The sequence below is a fragment of the Prionailurus viverrinus genome, chromosome B1, assembly GCF_022837055.1.
Source record: "Prionailurus viverrinus isolate Anna chromosome B1, UM_Priviv_1.0, whole genome shotgun sequence".
Classification (NCBI taxonomy): Eukaryota; Metazoa; Chordata; class Mammalia; order Carnivora; family Felidae; genus Prionailurus; species Prionailurus viverrinus.
This window is the reverse complement of record NC_062564.1, coordinates 168806512-168829932: the sequence shown is the minus strand read 5'-3', so window position 1 is coordinate 168829932 and position 23421 is coordinate 168806512. Positions and strand designations below refer to the sequence as shown.

Sequence of the window (23421 nt, the reverse complement as noted above, 5' to 3'; positions counted from 1 at the left end):
ATATTCCCATTAAACTCACCCAGGGAAAGTCACAGTCTCCTACTGATTCAACAGGGGATATTTTAATGTTGGCTACCTGAGGATGCCAAAGCTCCAGGAAAGAAACACATTTAATTTTTATATTTACATTAAGCTGGTTAGAAATTCTAGATAAATATTAAATAGACTGACTCTGGTTTTCGTGGGAATTATGCAAAACAATGAAGGATCTGGTAAGTTCAGAGAGTGAGCTTTTTAGATGTCATGTTTTCTTCTCCACGGCTGTTATCTATAAAGTCTTTATGTCTTACAGAGTAAAAAGGTATTTACTTCATAATTAATTAGTGGACAGTGTTATGACCATATTAATGTTCAAAACTATCTATCGATTTTGAGTTCTTCTTCCTCAGCACAGTTGGGGAGATTGGTCACTACCAAGTAAGTCCTTTCACAAAATGTCCCTGGGGCTATGCTTGCAGAATTCTCTCTTGCGTTAGCTGTAATAAGTTCTTACTGAGGACCTTTTGTGTTTTCGGCTCTTTTGTGAAATAATGCTAATAATGCTAGCAGACATGTTTAAAGAACCCCATCAGTTATGCATTGCTCTATTGGGTGATTTTGTCTCACTTGGGAAATAGTGACAATTTCAAATCACTTTCATCTATTAGAGAAAGATTCTACTTAATATTTTGATTGGATGAGATAGCTCTGAGGTAGGGAAAGTTGTAATGGTGAAAGGCAACTTCCCCACATCCAAAGAACAAGAGGTATACCTTCCTGACCCCAAGAAGTTTTATAAATGGTGGGGCGGGGTGTGGTGGTGAATAGAAGGTGGATAAAACTAATCGATAGTAAAATTGCCCCTTTGGATATCAATTGCTGACTTCTCTCTTCATCTCTTTTCCTGTTAGTTTATCCAATTTAAGCTGTAGTTCCATTTGGCAGGGGCCACTGTCAGTTTTTAGATTTGTTTCAAACTCTAAAAAGGGCTTGTAACTGAAATGGAAAATAAATGTTCCCTTTATTTTTAACCTCAAAACTTTTCAGGTCCTCCTTTTCCACCCTGATTACTGTATCTTGATTTGAAATACTATTCTTCTGACTATGCTTTTACATTGGTCATGCATGGTCCTTTTCTAGATCATACTCTTAGACCTACCAGAAAAATTAAATGTAGCCATAGATGAGCCACTCATCTTCCTTGTTTGGGGGGTGAAAATAGTTTTGAGAGGAAGAATAAGTAAAACTAAGTTTATAATAACTATTTGAAGCTGTCTTTTTTGGTTTGCCTCCTTCTACATGAAGAAAGTCCACAGAAGATACTGTGTCATGCCTTAGGTCCACATACATTATAAAAGTGATAAGTATGTGACCATGAATGAACAAGTGGAATATTGCTCTGGATTTAGTTTTGCTTTCTCTAGTACAATGCATATACCAGCCCACAAAATTCTCCTTTACATTTTAACACTAAATATCCAGGGCAGGGTTAGCTTAGCCTCAAATGGATTCTGAGTGAAATCTGACTTCATTAATATACACTTGGGTAATTTTTTGTTGTTGTTGGTCATTATGGTTCTACATGTATCAGAACCAGTTCTGAAGTAAACACGTCTAATGGTAAAATTAAAATGATAATGTCTGCCTAAAAGTTTCAGAAATATGCATTTTCACATATTCTCCCAAAATTTTAGAACTGAATGGAACCTTAAGAAATATTTTATAAACCTTTTTCAGCTTCAAAATGAAGAAAGGAAGGCCTAGCAATAGGGAACAAAATGTTCAAGATCATACCTAGAGGCTAAGTTAAGGGTAGATCCAATTTTCTCACTTCCAGTTGAGTTCATTGCCTATATTGCTTTGTACTTAAAACAAAACAAAACAAAAAAGAGGATATTTAAATAATTCTAATTAATATTATGCACCCCAAAAAGATCTTAATGGAATTAATGCTTTCCTTTGAGGGATGGTAATGGTAATATTTTCTACAGGAAAACAAACAGCTGTTATATTATAAATCACTTGAAAAAGAAAATATGGGTTAATATATTAAATGGATTGTTTCTGACTGTTTGATTAATTGATGTAGTCTTACCTAGCGTAGCTAAGATTATCAAACTACTGTGACAAAGATGGAAGGGAAGTTGGAGACTTAATTAAAACTCTAGCTGATCTAGTGTTTGATTTCCAGAGTACTTGAGTACTTTCAGTTGCTGTAGTTCAAAGGAAGAAATAAGATGCTATCAGTAAATACTAGCATATTGGATAAATATGATGTGACCACATCGTCATGTGTCATTCTAGAAATCTAGAAACTAGATTTCTATCAGTATTTTGATTGGTATAAAGTCAATTAATAAATAAAAAGTAAAAATTTACTTAGTTGCAAATACATTTTACATCTACTTTTGAGAACTGTGGCTACAGTGAGGAAAACCAATTATGGAAAGTGTATAGCTGTAAGAAGGAGAAGTGGACTAAATTGTTATTTTAAGGGCTTTCCCCAGAATCTTTAATTTCCTGTATTCTTTCTCCTGCCAAGTTTATCTCTTTGCTCCTTAATGAAACTATACTTTTCAGACTGGCATGACTATCCTTTTCATCCCTTTTTTAACTTATGGTCATTACCTCCTTTGTTTAAAATCATAGGCCTTTTCTCATTTTCTCTTTTTCTTCCCTTTTTTTTTTTTAAATGAAACATTTTTCTAAATTATCAGCTAGAATGGCTTCTAAACTTAATTTAGGTGGAAATACGTTTTTCTTTACTTCTCTGGTGACTCAATTTCATCACTCCCAGATTTAAAGAATGAAAGTGGTCGATACATAAGACAAATGGTAAAGTCAGGGGAGAAAAATGCCTTCACAAAAAGCAGAAAACCAAAATAATAAAGAAATATACAGATTGAATAAACAAATTATTGGTTATCATTGCAAGTTAATATACCATCATAACCTAACCCGAAACAAGGAGACTCATCTCATACCTCACAGACTATTTGAAATCTAGAGATACACCCCAGAGAAGAAAATTATGAGCAAAGAGAAGGGATCTCTGTGGTGTCACAACAGAAATGTCACAGAAAACAAGAAATAAAATTTGGGCCTGTATTTCCCAAATCCATGTGTTCCTTTAACGTTTTCAGATTGACAATCTTAGTAACAAGAAAGTCATAAAGGATCTCTTGCTTTGTTGAAAATTTGCTCAATGATTTTAGTTTTGAAAGTCTGCTTACATTTATATGTTATCTGTTGTAATATTTGAGGGTAGTTTTACTTTGTCACTATGATTCAATTAACCACATCTCTCTCACCAAAAAAAAAAAAAAGTAGTGATGAATTAAACAATTTGCGCTTTAAAAAGTAACACATTTTCTTCTGTATTAACAAAGCCAGTCTGTTTGGCTTCAAAAACAACATTTGGAAGGGCACACATTAAAATCTGGTGCTTGCTGCTGTCTCTTACCAGAAGCAAGGTGGCTCCCAGAGTGACACAAAACAGGATGGGCCCAGTGAGGTCCGTTTCATTCATAATGCTGCCATCTGCTGGCTTCAGTGGGTTTAACACGGTCAAAGTTTTTTGCCATATGTGATTAAAATTAATTCCAAGTTCTGCAAAAAGAAAAAAAAAGAGGTACTATAACATTTTATAAATATGAATAATATTATTTAATTAAATTTAACATATCTGATTAATTTACTTAGCACTTTGATCATTGTATTTTCAAAATCTAAAGTTCTATGTCATATATAGTAATTCAAAAACAAAAATAACAAAAAAAGATTTTTTTGTTCCCAATGAGTTAAAAGATATATTTTAGATAAATAATTACATCACAGAAAAAATTTCCCTGCCTTATGCACTAAATATAAGCTTAAAGTCTGAATATTGCAAAACAGATGTTCTACAGTAAAAAAAATAAAATGGTAGCTAACAGACCAAAGGTCCTATTCTATTGCCTATTTACATATTTCCTTTTTCCCTATTTTCCCTTGATAATACTTCTGAAATCATATCATGCTTATACCAAACATGGTATAATTTTTCAATTAGCAGCATTATCTAAACTAAAGATATTTAGCCCAGATCTGGGATTTTACTTCCGCCCCGCCTAATGAGAAGAGTAATTCTACGCTAACTGCCTAAAACTCCACAGAGGAGAAAGTGGAATGACTCCTTGCACCCATATTTTCATAAGGTCAGTGCTACTGTGGTTGAGTTTATGTACTCACAGATTAAATTCTTGAGACAAGTTAACCTTTCCCTTTTATGAGTGGTGGTGGTAGAATAAAATATCCAAAATCTGTGGGGCTCAGTGTCCATAAGTCCAAACTCATTTAGAAATATCTATTTTTCCCCAATACCTTGTTTTCAAATAATTCTGACTGCCACCTCACAGACCTTTCTGCTAGATCCTGATTCTCTTACATCATTTTTATTTAAAAAACAAAATAAATCCACCCAGCCATTCGACATTCACTGAATACAGAAATAAATATTTACACCACATTAGTTTCTTTTCTCATCACCTCTATAAACTTTAAGATGTATCCTGAGTAGAAAAAAACAAAACATTAAAAAAGGATAACATGACTTTACTATTTAAGAACCAATAATCAAGCTGGTTACCCTGCTTGTATCATTATAAATTTGAATAAGAGTAAGGCAGAGACCCAGAAAAACTAGAAATAAAATACAGTAAAGAACATGCATTTCAACTAAAAAGAGTTAAATGTGTGTTTTTTTTTTTTTTATTGAATGCTTTCACTGAATTTTGCTGTGAGCTCTACAAGATTTGTACGCATTGGTCTCTCAGACATGTAATGAAGCTAGTACTATTATTTTATTCCTAGTTTGTGCATCAGGTAGCTGAGGTTTTGAAATATTAAGTAATTTGTCCAAAGCCACAGAGCTAGTAACAGAAATCTAGGTTTTAACACTGAAGAATCTGACTCAGGACCCCATGCTTTCCTCCCTAAAACAAGCAATCTAATTAAAAACTTGGCAGAGGATCTGAATAGACATTTTTCCTAAGAGGACATGCATGCAAATGGCCAACAGGTACATGACAAGGCGCTCAATGTCACTAACCACCAGGGAAATTCAAATTAAAGCCACAAAAAGGTATCACCTAACACCTATTATCTATTTGATAATAGAATGCTATTATCAGAAAGATTAGAAATAACACGTGTTTGTGAGGATGTGGGGAAAAGGGAACCCTTCTGCATTGTTGGTGGTAATGTAGATTCATGCAGCCACTGTGGAAAACAGTATGGAGTTTCCTCAAAAATTAAAAAAAAAAAAAAGGAAAATAGGGCTCTGGCGTTTCCACTGCTCCCACTGTGGCTGCTCACCAGGCCAGCTGGCCACAGGTCTACCTACAGCTGGAGGGCACGGGCTTCTGGAGGCAGTGGCTACAGCAAGGAGCCCAGTGGATACATCCCCAGGGCAGCAATGCATGGCAGAGAGAGGCTATGACCTGAACACTGAACCTGGCCAGTTTAAACAAAGAAAAAAGAAAAAAAGAGAAAAAAAATAGAACTACTATTTGATCCAGCAATCCCACTTCTGGATATATATCCAAAGGCAATGATAACAGTATCTCAAAGAGATCTATGCTCCCATGATCAATGCAACATTTTTCACAATACCCAAGATATGGACACAATCTAAGTGTCCGTCAATGGATGAATGGATAGATCTATCAAACATATGATCATACGTGATACATACATACAACGGAATATTCATTTATGAGAAAGAAGGAAACCCTGCCATTTGCAACAACATAGATGGGCCTTGAGGGCATTATGACAAAGACAAATACTGTACAGAATCACTTATATGTGGATTCTAAAGTCAAGGAGAAAAGAAGTCAAATGCATAGAAACAGTAGAAAAGTGGTTGCTAGGGGCTGAGGGTGGGAAAAATAGGAAGAGACTGGTATAAAGGCAAGTGCACATGCCTGCCCACACACACATACCACATACAAAACAAACAAACAAAAAACAAAAGCCAAAAAAAAACCCTTTAGTTTTAATAATATAGCTATGGTTCTCAATGTGCATCTCATTTCATAATAGCTGTATTTTTTTAAATTAAGTTCAATTCTCCCATGTGAAGGATTCTCTCCCTAAATCATCTGTACGTGGCATTCAACTTCCCTTCCTAGGATTTAGTAACTGTCTTTGATCACATATAGGGCATAGTTCAACTTCTTTTACAGCAGCACATAACACCTAACATCTTGCATATCTGACATTCTATACACAGAATACCAGATGGACTTTTAATGACTTCCATGACATAAGAGGGGTCTTGCTCTAACAGGGACCTAGACATTTTCAAAAGGTTGGCCAGACATTGGTCTACACTGGGATAATAAGGATATTTTTTCACTCATTTGACAGTCAGGTTGACAGTTGCTATCCCTAGTTTGAAAAGAATTTGACTGGTTAATGGTGAGTAAATCATGTGCGTTTCAACTTCCATGTTGCATCCTTTTTGCTATCACACTGTTATTTATATATTTCTTAATGAACATACACTTTGGAGAAGATGAGCTTAAAATGAGGTTAGAATGTCTACTATGATTTTTTAAATTAGCAGATTTTAAAATTTGAGAAATATTATAGTTTAAATTAATTTCATCTAAGCCTTATGTTGTTTTCAAACTATATTTTCAATTAAGACATTTATGTTAGCAATATGTTTTCAGTATTTACAACAAAGTGCCCTTTAATTCAAAATACCTTTTTTTCCTCAAAAAGCATAACAATTATTCCTGAGGAAACTCTGATGAAAAATGCTTTATGAGACATTATTACTGATTTTAGACATTTTATGGCATAATTAACTTCTGCACATGTTTCAACATCGAATCATTAACCCAGTGAATGAACATAAGACCTGCTACATTCTTTCATACCAAAAAAGAGTTTATGTGTTTTCTACCAAAATATAACATTTTGTTTCCCCATAACATTTTGTTTCCAAATTTATTTCAATGTATGCAAATGAGATTATAAGTATTTATTAATTGTAGATATCCTAATATAATACCTTGTTATACAGATAAAAGATGAAGCTGTTGTGAAATTTGAATGTAAAGTTTATTGTTTTGCTGTCATCTAGTGGTAGTAAAGTATATGATATATATGCTATAAAAATGAATTAATATCTTTGTTTTGTATGCAAATTGTGGCACTGGCCTTTCAAATATAAACATCAGGCTGTGCTACATATATAAGTACCGAATATCACAGTAATTCTTCTGGTTTGACAGACTTGAATTGACTATTACTCTGCGAGATACATTTGTTAACATATTAATTGTACATTATCAAATTGCAAAAGTTATCATTCTTACATAAAACCACCAAATGAGTCTTTTAGATAACAAAGTATTTAAGGAATAAACAAGCACATTTTCAAATAACATATTTTGTGCAAGGGTTGTTAATTATTATAGCTTCATAATGTGATAGGCTGTTTTGGTGTATGCTCAATAAAAACTAGCGAGCACCATTTATCACCTTATCCTAGAAACCCTGCCTACGGTTTTTACATATCTTTGAGACAGATGAAGCTGAAAGCTTTCAGTCACCCAGCCTGAGGAACATATTGAATCAGAGTCTAGAAATTTCACAGATTCAAAATGCCGAGTTATATTAGGTGCAATCTCTTCTAATACCCTAGCAATTCGGTGGGGATAATCACAAAAAGAAAAAAAAATCTAAGAATTTTCTCTAAGCTGCATAAGGTGGGAGGGGAAATCTAGGGTATTTCCTATTTTAATTTGAGAAGACATAAAGGAAGGATGCATTAGAGTTTAGAATACCACAATAGATACATTTAGACAAGTAGAAAAGATTATTTTCAATGAATGTTACAGGAAAAATTGGTTAATCATTAAAGAAAAAATAAGGCTGAATCCTACTTCACATACAAACATAAAATAATTTTTATTGAATCAAAAATTTAGGTGCAAAACAAAAAAGATCATTAAAAAAATTAAGAATATACAAGAGGATATAAACAGTACTCGGAGCTGGAGAAACACATTATAAACAAAAGAGCAATCAGAAAGAAAATTTACCAAGAAAAATATTATGGACTTGAAAACATAAATATTAAAATTCCAATATGCTTTAATTTTCTATTAGCAAATTAGATGGCAAACACCATCTAGGAAAAAAAAATGTTTGCAACACATATTCCAGGCAATCATTAAATATCCTTAACATACAAATATCCCTAGGGGCACCTGGGTGGCTCAGTCAGTTAAGCATCCAACTTCGGTTCAGGTCATGATCGTGCAGTCCGTGAGTTTGAGCCCCGGTTAGGGCTCTGTGCTGACAGCTCAGAGCCTGGAGCCTGCCTTGGATTTTGTGTCTCCCCTGGCACCCCGCCTCTCTCCGCCCCTCCCCCACTCGTGCTGGGTCTCACTCTGTCTCAACAATAAATGTTAAAAAATGTTTTTAAATAATAAAAAAATAAAAATAATAAAAACATGCAAATATCCCTATAAATAAACAAGGAAAGGAAAAATCTTAAGATTACAATAAGAAATCTGACAACATGAAAAACAGGAAGAACAGTCAATAAACATGGAAAAACATGTCTAACATTTCTAGTAACCAAGAACTACAAAGCACTCCTTTTTGCCCATCAAATTAACTAAGACATCTCATGTTCTATGATGATGGTGTAGTAGGTCATCCTTTTTCTAGATCAGTTTGACAATGTAAGTACCTTTTGATCCAGTAATCCCAGTTACGGAACCAATCCAAGGACAACTCTGTAGAGGTCAAAGTTATTCACTATGGTGTTCAACAAAGCCTTATTTACTATAATGAGCAACCTTTAGGTGAGTTTAAATTATAGTACTTTTACATGGCAAAATATTATTAAGCCATTCTAAATCATATTTTGAAGTAATATTCAATGACTTTAAAGAATGCATGTAGAGAAATGCTTTTGATATAAGATAACTTTAAAAAGTACAAAACTTTATGGGGCACCTGGGTGGCTCAGCCAGTTAAGTGTCCGACTTTGGCTCAGGTTATAAACTTGCGGTTTGTGAGTTCAAGCCCTGTGTCACGCTCTGTGCTGACAGCTCAGAACCTGGAGCCTGCTTCGGATTCTGTGTCTCCCTCTCTGTCTGCCCCTCATCGGTTTGCATTCTGTCTCTCTCTCAAAAATAAATAAACATTTAAAAAAGTACAAAACTTTATAGCCATTGTATGATCTTTCATTTTTGAGTATTCATAAATACATATTCAAAAATATAGCATTTCACTTTAAGCATATATGCTTAAATATATACATACATACGTAAAATATTTACATATATGCATTTTAATTTTTTTTAATGTTTCATTTATTCTTGAGAGAGAGAGAGAGAGAGAGAGGGAGAGAGAAAGCACAAGTGGGGAAGGTCAGAGCAAGAGAGGGACACAGAATCAGAAGCAGGCTCCAGGCTCTGAGCTGTCAGCACAGAGCCCAATGCCGGGCTCGAACTCACAAACCGTGAGATCATGACCTCAGCCGAAGTTGGACGCTTTACTGACTGAGCCATCCAGGCGCACCATACATAAATGCATTTTATACACACACACACACTCAGAAAAATAGAATAAAGGCTGGAAGAAAATACATCAAATCATTAATGGTAGTTATGTCATACAGACAAAATTTTAGGTGGTTCTCATAATTTTATTCATATGTTTCTGTCTTTTTAAAATTTCTATGTTGAATATAGATAACTTTTATAACAACACAACCGATAGTTTTTTTTTTAAAGTAGATATGTTGGTGGAATCAAAGAAAATGTGTAATGAGGATAGCTTATAACTTTCATGTGTTGATTACTATTTCAGAGGCAAACTAGAATGAATTGGTTAAACATAACTGATTCCCAAATCTAACTGGCTTCTAAAGAGCCAACAAAACTATGACATAATTTTCTGTGCTTTTCTTTTAAAACTTCTTATTTTAATGTTTAATTTTGAGAGAGAGAGACAGAGGCGAGTGGGGTAGGGGCAGAGCGAGAGGGAGAAACAGAATCTAAAGCAGGCTCCAGGTTCTGAGCTGTCAGCATAGAGCCCAACGCAGGGCCTGAACCCATGAACCACAAGACCATGACCTGAGTGGAAGTTGGATGCCCAACTGACTGAGCCACCTATGTGCCCCTATGCTTTTCTAAGTGGTTTAAATCTTTCACCCTTTTTTTTTTAAATTTTTTTTTTCAACGTTTATTTATTTTTGGGACAGAGAGAGACAGAGCATGAACGGGGGAGGGGCAGAGAGAGAGGGAGACACAGAATCGGAAACAGGCTCCAGGCTCCGAGCCATCAGCCCAGAGCCTGACGCGGGGCTCGAACTCACGGACAGCGAGATCGTGACCTGGCTGAAGTCGGACGCTTAACCGACTGCGCCACCCAGGCGCCCTCTTTCACCCTTTTTGAATTTTGAAGACAAAGAGGGAATGCTTTAATGCCAAGTGGTTGGCTGTGTTTATACGAGACAAACACTTATCTTTTGATGTAAAATATTGGGAATTTTAATCTATCCCTTTTCACTTGACTACATATAAAGGGGTTAGAGCATAATAGTTAACCTATTAGTATTTCCCTGTGGTTAAATTTAAATCTACTTGAGTTTTAGTTTTCTAGCCTCTATGCTTCTAGCATATGTTGATTTTCTTCAAGAGCAAAAAGCAGCAGATGTAGTGTGGCTGAACCAAAAAAAAAAAAAAAATCAATGGCTGGAACATCCCTTGAAATACCTGAGACCTTCAACTGCAAGGGTCCACTGGTTTCCTGCCATGAACAGTGCTATTTACTGGAATTCTATTCCTCCCCACTTAGCCATACCTAGCTGAGATGAGGGGACTCATATGACCCAGGAAAGAAGAAAAATGGGTTGTATCCATGACAATAAAAGAATATTGAGAAACTACCCCCTTGGCTCCCAGGCATCATAGCAGAAGATACAAGTTAACTGGGGTGGAAAGGGTCATTGCTATAACCACTCTGCTAAAACACATGTTCACTATTGTCTACACATGGTAAGGGAGTCTGTACTCTAACACACTGAAGAAACATTTAATAACAGCAGTAATAGTGTGGCAATAGTACAGATCTACTTCCAGTTCACCCCCCCTCCACACACACACGAGACAAACTTTTAACGGTTTAAGCACCTTTGTTTGGCAGACTCTTGTTTAAACATGGGATAATCACACATAAAACACAGTATACAGCATGCTGACAGTGCACATTATGTGCTGATTATTGCTATTATTCTTCTAGCTGTACACACATTAATAGCATTCCCTTAACTTATCTTCTAGCAAAGGAGGCTCTTCATCAAAACTGTCAATGTAAGAAGATTGTGAATAATAATCCGGGTTGGATGCTGGCTGAAAAAATTGTCCCTCGTAACCCGATGACATGAGCATCTCTTGTGGGACAAAGGCAGCCTGGGGTTGCTCACTGGCTTGCTGTCTAGAGAAAGGAGAATACTGATTTATATATATACAGAGAGTGTATCATGACAAATCACTGAAGGAAGCTACAATTTTTCTTCTATGAGTTCTCCTAATTTTTATGAGTACTTACCCATGAAAGACAGAACTTGCTTAAAATTTAACTTTCATAAAAACAAATGAAGTAACTGGTCGTGAGAAGGTTCTAGAAGAAAGATCCCCATACCAACTAATATTTATTGATTGTGTACAAGTGCTGGACACTTTCCCCCACATTTTCCCACATAATTAATACTCTGTAAGGTAGAAATTGTAACTTTAATCCCATTTTACAGGTAAAAAAATAGAGGTTCATGGAGACTGAAGGACTTGTCCATGGTCACACAGCAGCACTGCTGGTGTTGGATTCCTAAATGAAACTGTCCCAGCATCTCTGCCCATTGATACGATGTTGTTTTTTCACTTTGTTCAGGGGCAATCACCAAACATGACATTTCCTACAAATCTGTGGAAGCAATGGGTAAAATTCACAATTTTAATGGTATAGTCAATTCATATGAAAAAACAAATATATAAACTGACACTCTAGCTCTGGCCATTCCCAGACAATTACTGCCAACTGAATTATCTTTGAATAACTCACTAAAAGGATTCTATGGCTGGGTTAATGTCCTTCTTTCCAAATGTGCAATTTAGTTTTGTTGAAACATAATGTTTCAATACTTCTTTGACCATGCTTTTGTTTTTTATTTCACCATTTGTATGAGAAAGTTGGAAAACAATGCTCTTAGTACATAACTTACTAGAGCTAGAGAAAAGAAGGAAGGGAAAAAGAGTTATATGAGGTTATTTGATCATTTAAAATTGTTTTTACCTGAAGGAAGGGGGAGACACATAAAGAGCTGTCCTTATTAACATGTTTAAGTTTCTTTCATCAGAGCCCCTTACGTTAAGCTAAAAATACAGCCCAGGATTCTGAACTTTGCAGCTCCCTGATCTCTTTGTGTTAAAATATTTACAGAATGGATTTTGGTACTTTCCTTCCAACATTAATCTTAATATGAAGTCTAAGAATAACATATTTAACTTTCCTTATACGAGTAAGTCTGACAGAGAAAATAACCTTCTCTGGGGGAAAAAAAAAAAAAGCTGCCAAAATAAAGATACATGCATTTAATCATTCGTTAACTCAGCTGTAAGCTCCTTAGGGCCAGGACCTCGTGCAATACTTCTCGAATCCCCAACAGCATATGTTGATTACTGTTACTGTTCACTTAGCCATGAGGCATATTCTTAATCTTTTTTTTTTCTTTTCTCACCAAAATAGATGCACTATCAAAATTACCGGCAAAGGGGTGCCCGTCTGGCTCAGTGGGTTAAGCAGCGACTGATTTTGGCTCAGGTCATTATCTCACGGTTTGTGAGATCCGTGCTGTGTCCACATGGAGCCTCTTTGGGATTCTCTCTCCCGCTCTCTCTGCCCCTCTCCTGCTCACATGTGTGCTCTCTCAAAATAAAGAAACTTTTTTTTAAAGTACTGGTAGAAATGAATTATAATAATCTGAAGGGCATGCTGGTTGATGAAAGCCCCCCTTGATCTATACAGTTTTTAATGTAGAATAAAAGGGGAAAATAGAGCGGACTTAATGGAGCAGCATCTAACCAAGATTATTTCACTGACAAACTGTCCTGGCCTCACTAAAACCCATACCCAGGTGTGATTAACCAGGCTTGAGGAAAGGTAACTTTTACAATTACTCCCTGGAAAGCAATCTCCATGAATGGGGGGAAATTTGGCATTGGTGGCTGGCTACCTTGACCCAATCCCTGCAAAGAGAAAAACATTTTGCCAAAAAAAAAAAAAAAAAAAAAAAAAAAAAAAAAAAAAGAGCCCATTACCAGCTAAATCCCATCCCCCTTTTTTTTTCCTCCCTCTCTGCTCCTTCATCCAGAAAATTTCTTCATCAGGAGCTTGGCCTCTGTTGTCCTTGGCATAATACTAAAATTTTCCCACCACTTGTTTAAGAAAGTATAATTTCAAAATATGTCCTACAAAGGAAACCTCAAAACCTTTTATCTAACAAAAATTACCATGGTCACCTCCTATCACTATCTGATTTAAAATTCTCTCTTTTTATAACTTTGTACATGTTGACTCTGAGATTTAACCCTACATCTCAATAAAATCTAAGCGATACCAATATAGTTGCATTATTAGTTCACAGTTCTACCCAACAAACTCTGTACATAACCCAATTCTCATGCCCTTTTTCTTAAAATTGCTAATTTTATTTAACCATACGTCCTTTTTTCTTTTATTATTTTATTTTAATTCCATAGTTAACATAGTGTTATATTAATTTCATGTAACCATATAGTGTATACTACAGTGACTCAACAACTCTATACATTACTCAGTGCTCATCATAAGTGTACTCTTAATCATATATATTGAATGTACACTTAATCCCACATTTTCTAGCATTACCCTTTTATATTAGATGGTGCTAACTCTGATGGCTATGCTAACAAAATTCTCTTATATTTTCAGTGACATCTTTGAAGCCTACAGTATCCTTTCATGAAAGTCATTCAAGGAGAATGGACTGGACAATTTCCTAATTGCTTTATTAAGCCCATAGCACTGAATTATTAACCTATTAAAGGCAATTGCATGAGTTAAATTAGTGTAACCAATAGTTAAGACGGTAAGGGTCTATCCTATCTACAGTCCATATAGCAATGGGAGTTGTGCAGAGTGTATCAACAAAATATTCCTCTTCTCCTTGATTACACAGCATCTTAATTAGCTCTATGAGAAGATGCATATTGAAATTTTGATGATTTCTAACTCAGCACATTATTCCAGATGAAACAAATGTCAACTAAATTAGACCAAGAAAACACTGGACTCCGGCTGGTAGAGTTTAAACATTAACTTTGTTAGCAGGCATCTCTTCTTCCTGTAAAAATAAATACTTAAATAAAAAGTTAAAACAACTGTCAGATGACTGCAAAAAATCCCTTTAGAACCACTGGCAACATTCTAGTCACATGACTCTTCTTTTGCTTCCTGACTGCATGGGATTACATTTCTCTTGCAGAAATAATCTAATGATAGAATTTATTCCAAACCAAGTAGAGTGGTTAGCAAACATGCCTCTGGAGTAAAATCCTGTGTTCAAGTCCCAGTCTCCTTATCTTAGGAAAATTACATCACATCTGTGCCTCAGTTTTCTCATCTGTAAAATGAGCATAATAATAGAACTCATGGTACAAAGTAGTGGTTACCAGAGGGGAGGAGGTTGGGGGATGGGCAAAATAGGTGATGGGGATTCAAACCTACAAACTTCCAGTTATAAAATAAATAAGTCACGGGAATGCCAAGTAAAGCATGGGGAATATACTCATTAACATTGTAAGAACACATGGTAACAGATGGTAACTACACTTATCCTGATGAGCATACTTTAATGTATAGAATTATCTAATCACTTCATTGTACACCTCAAACATATAACATTGTATGCCAATTATACCTCAAAAAGTATGAACCAATTAAGAAGCAATTTTAAAAAAAAATTAGTCAATACCAAAGCTGAACAGGGCTCAATGTTCTTCTACCAGTATACCCAAGCCATAAAAAAAAGTGCTGTATAATAGAATAATAATGGAACTCATAAGGTTATTGTGAATTAAATTAGCTGAAATAAGTAAAGCACTTAGAATAATATTGGGCACCCAAAACATGATCAATAAGCATTAGCTAAGTATTTGTATGCTGTTTTCTTCCTGAGGCTTACACTAAAGCATTCTAGACTCCTTCCACACATCCTGGAAGAGCTCCTTCTCTATTTGTAAATAGTTGTGTCTTTCTCAAAGAAGACAACATTAATAGGAGGCCAAGAGGCTTTCTGTGCTAATCACCTTTAGCTTTTCACCATTTTGGCTTCTTTGGAACACCCAAACTGACTTCACCAACACCCCACCAGTCTTGTGTTTTCCTACCAGGAGAATCTCCACTACATGCGTGCCAAGACATCTGTCTCTAAGCAATAAAGCAATGGCCACACACCTGGTCTATATAAAAATCCTCTGTATCTTCACCATCTCTTCAGTAATTCCTTTTTCACCACCCATACCTGGGTTTATAAACTTCCAACTAGTCTCCAGATGGATGATGTCATGTTAAGGCATGGTCTCCAGCTGGGGAAAATATTTTACCTCTGAGGAAACAGGACTTAACATTCACCTTGCAATATAAAAATAGAAGATCATTGGTAAAATATTCAGTAAGGGGTGCTTGGTTGCTCAGCCGGTTGAACGTCCAACTTCGGCTCAGGACATGGTCTTGTGGTTCATGGGATAAAGCCCCACATCAGGCTCTGTGCTGACAGCTCAGAGCCTGGAGCCTGCTTCAGATTCTGTGTCTTCCTCTCTCTCTACCCCTCCCCTTCTCATACTCTGTTTCTCTCTCTCAAACAAAAAAAAAATACATTAAAAAAAAGACTCAGTAATAATTTCTTGTGATTCCAGCAATATGTTTTCTGCATCCTGTTACACAGTCACTAGCTACGTATTTTACTAAGTTTCATTTTTCCAAAACTGTAGGTATGGACTTCATTACAACAGTCATCTGAGCTGCTTTCCTTTGTCAGTCTGATCCTGAAGGCATGTAGATGTTGAGCTCCCAGTGCCATATGGAGAGTTAGAGTATAAATCAGGTGGTAAAAAATGTATCAACAGGTAAGTACAATTCATTGGAAGTCTAACTGCACATTTAACTAATATTCAGGTATGGGTATATTTCATAGAGCCAGATGACACAGCACGCTTCCAAAGACCTGAGACAATGAAGGTTTCAGAATTTGTAATACTATCACCTGAAATAGCCTGAGACAACAATATGACAGATCTACAATGAAAATACCCTGCTGGTTTAAAAAAAAAAAAAATTGGTCTGTACTCCCAGAATCATTTTATCTATGTAAGTCTCCAGTTGAGCCAGTAAAATGAGGCATTCTAAATACCCTTGGTAAGAACAGGGGCACCTGGGTGGCTCAGTCGGTTAACTGTCCAACTCTTGGTTTCGGTTCAGGTCATGATCTCATGGCTTTGTGGGTTTGAGCCCCGCATTGGGCTCTCGCTGGCAGTGTGGAGCCAGCGTGGGATTCTCTCTCTCCGGCCGTCCCCCACTTGCACTGTTTCTGTCTCTCTCAAAATAGATAAATAAACTAACTAACTAACTAAACAAACAAATAATCTCGGTTAGTACAAAATATACAGGATCAGTTGGATGGTGGTGTGGTTTAAGGAATGGGGACAGGGGAGTCGACTTATACCACATTCCCGGATTCTGGCTGAGCTGTTGGGTGCAGTGACTTTGTGCCACTGGCAGTACCACTAACTATGTTAGAGATACTAGAGGAAGATCAGGTCTGGGGATTCAGAAAAGCTGAGGTTCAGTCCATCTGTTAGAGCCCTACTAAAACATTCAGAGGGAGTTGTCTAGTTGTCACCTTTTCCGCAGAAGTAGCTCTTTCTTGCTCTAAATAATTTGAATAGATTTTCTATTAAAAAAAAAAAAGAAAAATATAGTGGGAAAATATGGCCTAGATAACTGGTGAGAGGTGATTGGAAACAATGCCTATCTGAATGATTAGTTTAAAATATATATTTTTTAATGTTTACTTGTTTTTGAGAGAGAGAGCATGAGTGTGGAAGGGGCAGAGAGAAGGGGAGACACAGAATCTGAAGCAGGCTCCAGACTCTGAGCTGTCAGCACAGAGCCCGATGTGGGGCTTGAACTCACGAACCTTGAGATCATGACCTGAGCCGAAGTCGGAAATTTAACTGACTGAGCCACCCAGGCGCCCCTGACTGAATAGTTTTTTAAGATGAGAAAACTCCTTGTTCATTCTCAAATAAGAAACTTTGTTTTAAATACAAATATCTTTATTGTCTTAGTAAGCATAGTCAACCAGCTTTCAGATGAGTATGCCACTGAGCAAGCTTTTTAAAACAAGTTTCCATTAATGGGGGAAGGGGTGAACAGAGACAGAGAGAAGGAGACTAACTGATTATAGCTATCCCCTGGACTCCTGTGTCTTTTGCCAGGATGGTCAGCATCTTTACTGTGATTTGGGGTGTATTTTAATTGAACAATTCACTGTATGAATAAAAGATCAAATCTCTGGAGTTTGATGTACACTAGTAAGTCGCTGACTTGACTCCATATTTTATGTACCTCATAAAACTACCATACCTAATATGCCCTTTTCTAATTCCTGAGACTTGCAGTGTGGACTGGAATTTAAATGTTACTGCAGCCAAATCAAGACTTGGATTTAAATGCAAAGCAACTGAAGCAGGCCAGGCCATCAACCTAATACAATATAATCTTGAGTTTTCTCATGTGGTTATGTTAATTTCCATCTCTTTGTCATCTTGATTTCTGGGCAATGTTGACACATGTAATCAAATGAAGAAAGAAAATTGGGTGGTGTTGGCAGGAAGAAAGCTGTGGTCCATGAGTCCCTGCATAAGGAGAAAGCTTTGCTTCACTTTTATCGGGCTTTTTAGTTTAGTCTGAAAATGTAGACTGTAGATACTATCCAGGTGTTTTATTCCAACTGGAGAAGAGAAAGGAGAAAATAAACAGAAGGTGACTCGTTTCTGTCACTAAAATAGGAGAACACAGCAGAAAAATCCTATGAGATGGCTCTCACTGTGGATTATGTATTTTGAGTTACCATCCTATAATACTTTAATGTTCAAGCTACTCCCTCTGCCTGATTAACACTTTTCTGACACCAAACACTTTTTCTTGGCCTTCCAAAGTGTAAATCATAAATTAAATAAAATCAAGTTATTTTTTGTAGATTCTGCAATGATAGAGCCAATTCTATAGCTTTATCCTTTTGTCCTTTTTTTCTTATAAATATTTTTTAAATATCCTAATTTGCCTAATGATAATATTCACAGAGAGAGAAGGAGGGAGGGAGTGGTATAGATTGGTTTTCATTTTAAGGAATGCTTATGGTAACCTGACTGAAGCTGGATAACATAGAATAGGGATGTGAATGAGATAAAACTCCAGATATTAAACTTCAACAGTTTTAAAAACATTTATACCAATACCTTTCCCTATTGCCTTAGAGAAGTGGTTCAGCAGGAGTAGGTAGAAAACAGCACCTATCTGTCTGTCTTCAGGACTGATCATCCAGTGGAAACAATTTCTAAGTTGTTCTGGGCATACCCACTGTCTGTTGTATTTATTCTATCTTTTCCTCCTTCATCTGGATCTTTCATGATACTTATCTGCTTTTAGAAAAATACACTCAAGAATTAATAAACTAAAAATATTTCTTATGAGGTTATATTTGGCCTAAACTTGCTGGAGTGAAACAGTGACCACATGTCCCAGTTCACCTAAGATGGTCCAGTTTTAATCCCATTGTACCACAATTATTATTAATGGCATGCATTTTACTCTTATTTTATAATAAATTGCGTGCCCACCTTAGTTATGGGTCTAATCAATAACCTTGGACTAAAATTCAAACTCTATTTCTTACTAGTTGTGTGACCTTGGAAAAGTTCCTGGATTTCTCTGGGTCCTTGTTTTCTCATAAGTAAAACAGGGGAAAAATAAGTAAAGTGGGGAAAAATAAAAGCACTCATCTCAGGATTGTTTGGAGATCCAATAAGCTAACTCATGTACAGTTCACAACAGTACCTAACACACAGTAAGAGTTCAATAACTTTTAGATATCTTGAAAGTTGAAAGGTCTGATGCCTCTCACAATTCCCTAATCTAGACTACAAAAGAACATCCAAAGAAGCAACTGTAAAAACAAATACAATAAGATTAAATGACTTTAGACAATAAAGTGTCCATTGATGTGACAAGCTATAGTCACAGAAAAAACTAATATTTATTTTATGGTTCTACCATACAACACAATTTCCTACACATTATCACAACTCTTCTTCATGATAATTTCATGAAATAGGTATTATTAATGCCCTTATTTCTCAGTTTAAGATACTCAGGGAAGTTAAAGTGTTTCCCAATATCACAAAGAACAAAGGATAGGGCCAAAACTTGAAACAAATTCTTCTTACCCTAAATGCTCTTGCCCTATTTACCTTAGTGAGGGTAAATACTAAATTCTTAGTCTTTTTAATTTTCAACTCAAGTTAAACCGTCAACTCAAATAACTAACACATTCTGAAATATGTGTATTTTAATTCCATTTAAGAGCTTTCACACTGTATTATGATTGCATATTTAATTGCCCTCTCTCCAACATAAATTCCTAAATTTTATGAGGGAAAAGATTATGGACTTTTTTTTTTTTTTATCTTTGGGTCCGTAGCATCCTTCTTAATTCCTAACACACAAGCAGGCACTTGATACATGTTTATTAATTAAATAAAATCTACTTCTTGATCAGTGTCCCAGAAAATATCATGTAAAATGAAAATTGTTTTTTGTTCTGTCCAGGGCCTGTATTCAGGCTCCCTGTTAAGTGATATTTTGAAAACAGGAGACAAGCCACCCACCTATAAATGGGCCTGCAGTGAAGTGAATTAATTTCCCTGACCTTTCCTGGCATTTCTTCTTGGGTATTTTACCAAGATATGCTGGAGAGAGCTTTGGCTTTCCCCAAGGAAGCCCTCCCTTGTTAAAATATTATGACTTCTTAAAGTGAAAGCGTACTTACTGTCTAGATCCATAAAGATTTCCATAGGCATTAGAATCTTCAGAACTCTGGTCCTGATTATCAATAGTATAATTAGATTGGTAAAAATCAGAGTCAAATTGTCCCAAGTTTGACATCCTGAAAAATAAGAAAGTTTTTTACAGGGAATTTTGAGTCTGTAAAATTTCTTTTGAGATATTTAGCAAGGATTAACTGATGATGTTATTATGGCTGGATTCCTATTACAGAGTAACGTATTCTTTGGATGGGTTAAATTAAGTATTGGGGAAGAGGGTGGAAATGTATTTAGAAAGTCATTTAAAAATGTGTATCTTCAATGAACTTTTCTGAATTTTTTTTTTTCATTTACTAGGACTCTGACTTCAACCAAACTGACTTTGATGTGAAAGAACTAGCATTTTTCATCAAATTCTTCATTCTTAGCAATTTAAAAGAAAAAGTTTTAAAATTGGTATACATCTAGATTTTCTCTTAAACAATGTTAGTTCCTCATTTTAAATGCATGCAACCATGTTGTAAAGCCAGAAAACAAATGACTGATAATTCTATTTGAGTTTCATTTATTTTCCTTAGAGTTTTGAAGTGTGTTAATAGCCTTCCCAACCCAACTGCCAAACAAACAAACAAACAAACAACAAAACACCCAAATCCTACAAACCAGTTTCCTAGTTCTGCTTTCCAATTCCTTAAATGTATTTGGAACATTTTTTTCTTTTTCTTCTGCCTTTCCTGCTACTCCTAGGCTTCTGGCTGAGCAAAAGGGAGAAAGGCTCAGTTCTGCTAAGGGAGGAGTCTATCTTTCTATACACACTTTCTATATAGTTTCCACTCACTTAGGGAGCAAAGTAGAGTGTGTGATCTTGATTTAGACCGAATGGCTAGAAATACCAGAGAGAGAAAGAAAGACTTGAAAGGAGAAAAAGGTGGGGAAGAAAGCAATAGCAAAGTAATAGGGGCTCTTTGGATAAAAACTACAGAATGAAGAATCTTTTCCAGTGGACAGATAGGGTTATTCAACTCAACATTTTAATCTTTATTTTTCTTTGAAAAACATTTTATTTCAAGGAGTGAATTTAAATATCATGAGGAGCAATCCACACAATATAATAACTTATAGAATACTGCTATTAATAAGTTTTGAATGAAATTGTATAAACAGCCTTAGCTCTAAAGGGCTTCATTACTCACAAATATTCAAGTAATTGTCAAATACATCAAATTGTTTTCAGTTTGGTAGAAATACAGAAAGCCTTTCTAAAATTAGATGTAGCAATTCATACATCTGACTTCATATATCAAAATTTTTCATTAGTAATGTGTATAAAAGTAGCTATGAATTATGTAAACCAAAATCGAGACTAGAAGAATATTAAATCTTTTAACAACTTATAATTTAAAGGTCTTAAAATTTAATAGCATAACTTTCTCAGTCCATGAAAACAAGTTATTATGCAGCATAGAGAGTAATTTCATAGGAGAATACACTAAGGTTTCCTAACATGCAACACTTTATGTAACATGGCTATTGGTATTGGAGTCCTTATGTAACTCAGCTTCTTGTTTTGTTTAAATGCCAAGTTTTTCAGAAGGATTAGACACATACCTTTGTATTGTTTATGTCAAGAGGTCTTCCAGGAAACGTAGTTTCACTTGAGAAATTTGTAACAAATCAGTTCGTGAAATGATGACCCTCTGGCTCTCTACAGGTTTCTAAATTTGTACTCTGACACTCTGAGCAGGTGCTACAGCCAAAAAAAAAAAAAAAAAAAAAAAAAAAAAAAAAAAAAAAAGCCTGCCAAGGCCAAACACAGTATCCAGTATCTTATAGGTATCTTATAGAACTTGTTAAAGTTTACAAACACAGTGAATGGTATAGGGACATACAATTTGATAAAGTGAAAAGGTAGATTCAATTTTCCTGTGTACATGTGCCATCAAACTCTGATTTAAGATCATTAATTTGAGGCAAACAAGAGGCTGTAATAATCCTCCTGCTTCATGGCCTATATAACACGTTTAACCTAGTCACAATTTCCTAATGATAAGCAGTAAAAATCAATACATACTACATACCTTAACTAGCAATCTTAGCAACAATCGGAAAATGGGGTGTTGTCAATTTTATCCACATCTGAACCAATTTATATAAGCAACATTTAAGAAAGCTCCCTGTAATCTGATTTCTTCCCTCTCTCTTACTTCTCCAGCAGAGCCCATCATGGATATACTAATGTGATCCACTAGTGTTTATTTGCAGGGCATGTTCTGAGCCAATCCTGACCATTTCTGAGCCAATCCTGACCACCGGAAAGCATCAGACCCATTTCCATCCCGAGAAGCTACCTGGGTTGGTTCCCTCTATGTCTGCAGGTCATATCCAGGAACCTTCTCCCTAGTTCTGACCCAGGTAACCTGGCTAATACTCCCCAATTCTATCTGGACCTGGTGGTTTTGTTTCTAATATCAACTTCATGGCTGGAGGTCAAGTTCGTTTACGATCTGCTTCGTGCTGATTTCTCTTTTTAGGACTGAGACTTCACATGTATCCAGACCTCAGTAACTGAAATCTGGTGTTCAAGGGTAAATATATTTGGCAGTTAGAAATTTTCAACTAGAGCCAAAGGCAAGAATGGTAAATAAATAATTTTTCCCCACACTATTTTAAAACATTTGGAGTTTGAATTTCTCTGATCAGAGCCGCCCTTTACTAGGTCTCTACTTAGGTAACAGTAGCTCACACATTTATTGAGGATCTACTCTTTAATGCCAGACTGTGTTCCAGATGTCATACAGAAGTGGACAGACTAGACTCTGTATTTTAAAGAGATATAGTTTAGTATAGATTCTACTGTATCTGCAATAAATAAAAATGACTAGCAAGGCATTGTTCTATGAACTTTAGGTTTAAATCATTTAGGTCTTGCAACGAGCTTATGAAGTATTATTATCCCATTTTAGAGGAAAAGAAATAGACATTAAATACCTTTCCTGGGTGGAAGCTAGCAGGTGGAACAGCCAATGTTTGAAACCTGTTATGCTAAGCTCAGAGCCCACATTATTATCCAAGATAATTTCAGGAATCAACTGAACTCTATCAAGAAGTTAGCATATGCCATTAAGATGGAAAGTGCAAAGGGGAGAGGGATTCGGTATTCAGTGAAGGCATCTTGAAAAGGTCATTTGGATTGAGACTTGGTTGTTAAGAAAGAAGCCATTTGAAA

At 35.7% G+C, this 23421-nt stretch overlaps 1 protein-coding gene across 3 annotated transcripts in view; it reads right to left on the bottom strand.

Moving 5' to 3' along the window:
* Window positions 1-23421, bottom strand: part of YIPF7 (Yip1 domain family member 7) — a 46546-nt gene that overhangs the window by 4676 nt on the left and 18449 nt on the right. Inside the window, exons 5-7 of one of the 3 annotated variants that reach the window (XM_047855036.1) lie at window positions 20201-20317; window positions 11332-11490; window positions 3443-3590 (exon numbers count right to left, since the gene is read on the bottom strand). In XM_047855036.1, the coding sequence (XP_047710992.1) occupies window positions 3443-3590; window positions 11332-11490; window positions 20201-20317 (424 nt within the window). Of the gene's footprint in view, window positions 1-3442; window positions 6636-10351; window positions 11491-20200; window positions 20318-23421 lie in introns of those variants that run through there. The other 2 variants (XM_047855037.1, XR_007151444.1) reach the window with 2 other exon arrangements.